General features: G+C 39.2%; 1 protein-coding gene across 1 annotated transcript in view; it reads right to left on the bottom strand.

Annotated features, from left to right (window-relative positions):
- Window positions 1-1,174: 1,174 nt before the first annotated feature.
- LOC306863160 (phenylalanine--tRNA ligase, mitochondrial-like) overlaps window positions 1,175-6,180 on the bottom strand; it is a 147,368-nt gene continuing 142,362 nt past the window's right edge. Inside the window, exon 7 of the mRNA XM_079406372.1 lies at window positions 1,175-2,333. Coding sequence (XP_079262498.1) covers window positions 2,195-2,333 — 139 coding nt within the window. The 3' untranslated portion in view covers window positions 1,175-2,194. The remainder of the gene's footprint in view (window positions 2,334-6,180) is intronic.

Below are 6,180 nucleotides of genomic sequence, written 5' to 3'. Positions count from 1 at the left end.
ACTTTTATTCATCAAGGATACATTAAATGAATCAATAATGATTGTAACGACATTTATATGTTACAAAAGATTTCTATTTCAAATAAATATAAATGCTGTTCTTTTGAACTTTCTGTTCATCAAAGAATCCTGAAAAATATAATGTATCACATTTTCCACAAAAATATTTGGCTGCACAACTGGTTTCAACATTGATAATAAGCAGCAAAGGAACATATTAGAATAATTTCTGAAGGATCATGTGACGCTGAAGACTGGAGTAATGATGCTGAAAATTCAGATTTGATCACAGAAATAAATTACATTTAAACAGATATTCACATAGAACACAGTTATTTTTAAATTGTAATAATATTTCACAATATTACTGATTTTACTGCATTTTTAATCTTACAAATGCAGCCTTGGTGAGCAGGAGAGACTTTCAAAAACATAAAAAATATTACCAACCCCAAACATTTGAACAGTGGTGTATTTGTTCAAAGTAAATGATTTTATTTTGCAAACAAGATTTAAACACCCTGAACATTTTGTTCTTTAAAACTGGCATTTAAATGAATGATCAAATCCTATCTTGCATAAATCAGCAGAAATGCATTAACACATGAGAAGTAGCCCCGCCGGACCAGGCTCTGCTGGAGTGTCCCATTCATTCAGTATCTGATTGCAGCACATCAAAAATTCATTACTGGGATTCTAATTGAGCTTGTTCCCCAAAGAAAGATCCCTGTATTCTTTAGCCACTCCTCGGAAACAAGAGCGCGACACATGGATCACACCATAAGGGCTCATTAAGATGCAGAGGAGTCTCTGGGCTGCTCCAACAAATGCCACACTGGTTGGGGTCAGTTTTTCCAATCTGTCTCTGTATACATATGAAGTAAGGCCGGGATAATGGGGACGTTTTGTTAATGTTGGATGCAAAAGAGTGACCTGGAGATGAATAATATGTCACAATCTAAAAACAAACATGACATCTAACAAAACATTTTTTTCCACCTTTGCTTATTTTATAAAAAGGACTTCTTCAGTATGAAACAAAATTGCTGGGTTAGGGTTAGAAAAGCTTGGGGTCATTAAGATTTTTAAAATGTTTTTGAAAGAAGCCTCTTATGCTCGCTAACCCTACCCAGTCTGTATTATATATATAAATAAAAGACACAGCGACACAATTACACCTCAACACACTTTTATTTTCTACCACAAATGGTGACCTGTTAGCCTCCCGTTTGCCATTTTACCGTGGAGTGACTTTGAGGAAGCGTTTCATTATCTTGGTAATTTCTGGGCAGCAGCTCATTACAGGCTACCTCATATCTTCCTTAAGAAAACAGAAATGTAGAAATAAGAGCTCTAGTTTCCTGATTATCATCAGGCTGGCACGGATCCAGGTGAAAAAAATGCCTGTTTGATATTTGTGTTAAATCCGGCTGTTTGCACCATGATGAAGTTCGTGCCAGCCTGGGATGTTGGAAGAATAAATCAGGCCTAGGGAGGTTATAATGACTCAAAGGTTATTTCAAGGTCAAATCTTGCTAATTTTTAAGGCATATTCCTCCTAAACTGTAATTCTGTTTCAAACCTGTGTTGTTTAATTGCAGTTTCAGTTTATAGTGACCATGTCTGTCAAGCTCCAAAAATGTATCATAAAACCTCTGTAAAAGCATCAAAGAATATAGTCATCCAGAGTGCAAAAAAGGAGTTTTAAAGGGATGGTTTGTCGAAAAAAAGAATTGAATTTTTTTTTTTTTAAACCAGTATGGAACACAGTGGAAGTCAATAGTCAATGCAATGGAAATCAATGATCACCAAAACTGTTTGGTTACCAACTTTCTTCAAAAAATATCTTCAGATTTAGGTCAACACAGGTTTGGAATGACATGAATGCGAGTAAATGATGACTGAATTTTCATTTTTGGCTTAACTATCCCTTTTATGATGTTTTGTTTCGAAAAAAGCTACATACAGATTCTTCAAAATTCTCCTTATAGGGACATGACGGTGAGTAATTAGTGACATTATTTTCATTTTTAGGTGAAGTGTTATTTTAAGAAACTGCAGATGGAGTCTCTAACTAAGTGCAGTTGTTGCTGAGAGTTCCCACATTTTAATTTACCACCACAGAGAGATGTGACTACATCTGTGAATCCCATCACGGAAGGTGGAAGACCGTCATGATGATTGTTTGGAAAGCTCAGTATCTTCCCTGCGCTCCAAGCTCTTTTTCCGCTGCCTGCTCAATGGCTCCGTGGATGATACGCACTTCTTCCTGGGTCAGAGTCCTCTCCATGTGACGGTACGCCACGCGGTAACAGTGGCTCACTCTCTTTGTCCTAGGAGAGTATGAAAATATAAAAAGATTATTTGACAAAAGTCCTATTTACCACAAAACTGATCACCAAAATATTTCCTTAAAAGTAGCCCTATATTCAATGACTTCTGAAGTCATACAATCATAGCTCACCTCACAGTTTTGTGTAATGAACACTGAAGTTGTTGTTGTTGTTCAACACTAAAACTGGATCTTTGTGTCATCAGAATGAGCTTTATTGGCCAGGTATGTTTACACATACGAGGAATTTGTTATAGTGACAGAAGCTCCACAGTGCAACAGAAAGGCAGCAACAGAACAGGACACAGATAACAAAAGAATAATAAAAAAAAATCTCCAAATAGGCAATGCACAAAACAGCAAAAACACAATATATAATATAGACAATTATGAGTGCACAGGTCAAATGTGCAAATTTGAAATGAAAAAAGTGTGTGGTGAATAAATAATGTATAATAGAGTTGTGTGTTCCACGTTTAGTGTCAAGTGTTCATGAGATGGATTGCCTGAGGGAAGAAACTGTTTCTGGTTCTCAGAGCTCTGTATCGTAGACAGTAACAGTTCAAAGAGGGAGTGTGCTGGATGTGAGGGGTCCAGAGTGATTTTGCCAGCCCTTTTGCTCACTCTGGACAAGTACAGTTCCTGGAGAGTAGGGAGGGTTGTACCAATGATTCGCTCAGCAGTCCGGACCACCCTCTGTAGTCTTCTGAGGTCAGATTTGGTAGCTGAGCTGAACCAGACAGTTATTGAAGTGCAGAGGATGGATTCAATGATGGCAGAGTAGAACTGTTTCAGCAGCTCCTGTGCCAGGTTGAACTTCCTCAGCTGGCGAAGGAAGTACAACCTCTGCTGGGCCTTTTTCACAATGGACTCAATGTGATTGTCCCACTTCAGGCCCTGAGAAACTGTGGTGCCCAGGAAACGCTCCTCACGCCCTCCCGTTTTCTTCCGAAGCGGTCCAGCTCTGCAACGGCCGCTAGTCAGCTAAACCTGCGCCGTCGCCCGCTCAGAAGCCTGAGTCTCGACAGCGCTCCCATTCTGCCAAGCGCTACCCATTTCTGAAGTGTCTGATCCGCTGGAAAGGAAGAGGAGGGGGCAAAGTCTCGCAAATGCCAGACCATCCGCTGTTATAGCGAGAAAAATTAAAAACAAACATTTTCAAAAAGAGAGCAAATTTCCTCTTCCAGTTACGAAGTGTGTCGAGTCCCCACAAGGTGACTCACCACCTGAACTAATCCAACCCCTTGCCACACCGGCCGAGGCCTGGCGGGCCATCCCCGGAGTGTCTCATTGGGTTCTGGGGATTATAGAATGAGGTTATACAATTCAATTCGCTCGAAGTGTCTTATCAATACACGGTCCTGCCCTTTGGGCTGGCTCTGGGTCCCCGCACTTTTACAAAGTGCATAGACGCGGCTCTCTCCCCTCTGAGACAGATGGGAGTCCGTGTCCTGAATTACCTCGATGACTGGCTCATTCTAGCACAGTCGAAGGCCGAGCTAATAGCCCACAGGTCCCTCCTCCTCAGTCACTTGGAGCGCCTGCGACTCAGGATCAATTATCTGCTTAAATGGCACACGCCTGTTTTAAGCAGTCTTTTCAGGCATTGCCTGATTCTTCAAGAACGCTCTTGGCCCTATTACTAGTGCTGAGGCTGTACTTATGACCGTTGGAAAGATGATCTAGGCTGGACTGACCTCTAGGAGTTCAGTCCTCTTGCCTCCTGCAGGATTCTTCCTGCTCATAATTGGTCCCTCTGAGCCTTATTGCTCAAGGCCAATTTATATCGGTCGTTCCTCTTCATGGCATGGTAGGATTGTATTTGTTCCCCATAGCGTCTAGCGACGCAGTACGAGTGAAGTAACGATAGGGAACGTACTCGGTTACTAAGATCCCTGAGATACAGGAACGAGTACTGTGTACTGTGCCATGCCATTCAGCTGCAAACTAAAATTAGTTCTGTTAAAGGTCTACACCTTTTATATCACTGTGTCCTTTTCTCAAATAATGCTTCTTACCTTTTCTGTTTTGTCTGTTTTCCAAGTTGTTATTATATAATCTATAAAGAAATAACATTTTTCTTGTTTGTAACTTGTATGGCCACTCAGACCGCTGACTCGTGAGATAATATGCTTTCCAACTCCCCAAGAGTTAAACAGTTGAGTTTTACCGTTTCTGAATCCATTCAGCCGATCTCCGGGTCTGGCGGTAGCACTTTTAGCTTAGCATAGCATAGATCATTGAATCGGATTAGACCATTAGCATTTGGTCATCAAAAATGGCCAAAGAGTTTAAATAATTTTCCTATTTAAAACTTGACACTTCTGTAGTTATATCGTGTATTAAGACCGACGGAAAATGAAAAGTTGCGATTTTCTAGGCTGATATGGCTAGGAACTATACTCTCATTCCGGCGTAATAATCAAGGAACTTTGCTGCCGTACCATGGGTGCAGTAAGCGCTGGATGGTTTCTATTCTCTGTCTCCGGCAAAGTCCCTTTTTTAAATAGTCTTTGATCTCCGGTACATTTGAGCGTATTTTCTCAATTTACTCAGTCATTTCCCTCAAATCACCACATCATGATAAATTACTTCAAAATTACAACATTTATGATCAGATGCGCATTTTTCCAAGAAAATTAAACAAATCTCAGCCCGATTGAAGCATATTAAACTCAAGACAACAACGTAATCCAGATAGAATAGGAACAAAGCCATGAATCTGAGTTAGCTCTTGTTTAATATGCATTTCCCAGGGCAAATTATACAACGCAGATTTACTCCATCATATTAACGCAAAGAAGAGCAAATAGAAAATACAACATTACTTCAATAATAATAATAATAATAATAGCGGGAAAAAAATCCTGTGGAGAGTCATAATGCACAGCCAGCACCAAACGGACAGAATGGCAAAGCAAACGTTAACTGAATTATAACTGCCACCATTTAGAATTAAACAAACTTGTATTTGTGACAGTTAATTGTGAAATGTTTGCACTATGTAGAGTACAGTACCGGCAATTCAAACATTTTCATAGGATCTCATTTGTAAAAAAAGACTTTGATTCTCAAATTCATTCTTGTTCAGTGTGGCCGCTGTTGTCACCGAAAAAACTTTTACCCTGTAAGCACCAATCCGGAAGCCAGAAACGCAGAAGTGTGAAAAAGGCTAATAATGTTAACAAAATCAAACATGAGATAAAAACACATTTGATGAAGAAAACTTGCCATTTTAGCTTGCTTTTACAAGATTTTGAATTATTTTATTGTCAATTGTGGTTCACAGCTCTACCAGGTGTGCAACCAAGCAAGTTTACAATATAAGAAAAGCCATCGATTTGGAGCTGGTTAAGTGATGCAAACATCAAAATGTATTAGTTCACAAATCATGCACTATGATAAAAGTTGAAGAGGTTCATAAAATAAATCTTTATTAATCGATTATTTGACCCGGAATCACAATTTGTGTGAAAATGAATAAAAGCTTTTGTTATTAGACTGGCTCTAGTGTTCACTTCAGCTGGAAACTGCCAATGACATGTTTTGCAAAAATGCAGGTAGAGGCCAATTAACTTATGTTGATCAGTTGGATTTATACGGCTTCAAAAGACTTTGCATATTGTGCACATGTTTCATAGATTACTTTTATGGTGTTTTTTTAAAAACATTTTTGGATGGAAAAGTACTATGTGAAGATTCTTCAGAATATCATCTTCTGCATTCTACAGAAAGTCAGTCATACACGTTAGGACTTGATGATGAGTAAATGATGGCAGAATGTACGTTTTTGGCTAAACTATGCCAGTAATATTCGTTTAGTTGTTGCAGTGCAGATATTTCTGCAG

Source organism: Barbus barbus (assembly GCF_936440315.1).
Source record: "Barbus barbus genome assembly, chromosome: 44".
In the NCBI taxonomy this organism is placed as follows: Eukaryota; Metazoa; Chordata; class Actinopteri; order Cypriniformes; family Cyprinidae; genus Barbus; species Barbus barbus.
The sequence above is the reverse complement of the archived record's forward strand: the minus strand, read 5'-3'. Positions and strand labels throughout refer to the sequence as shown.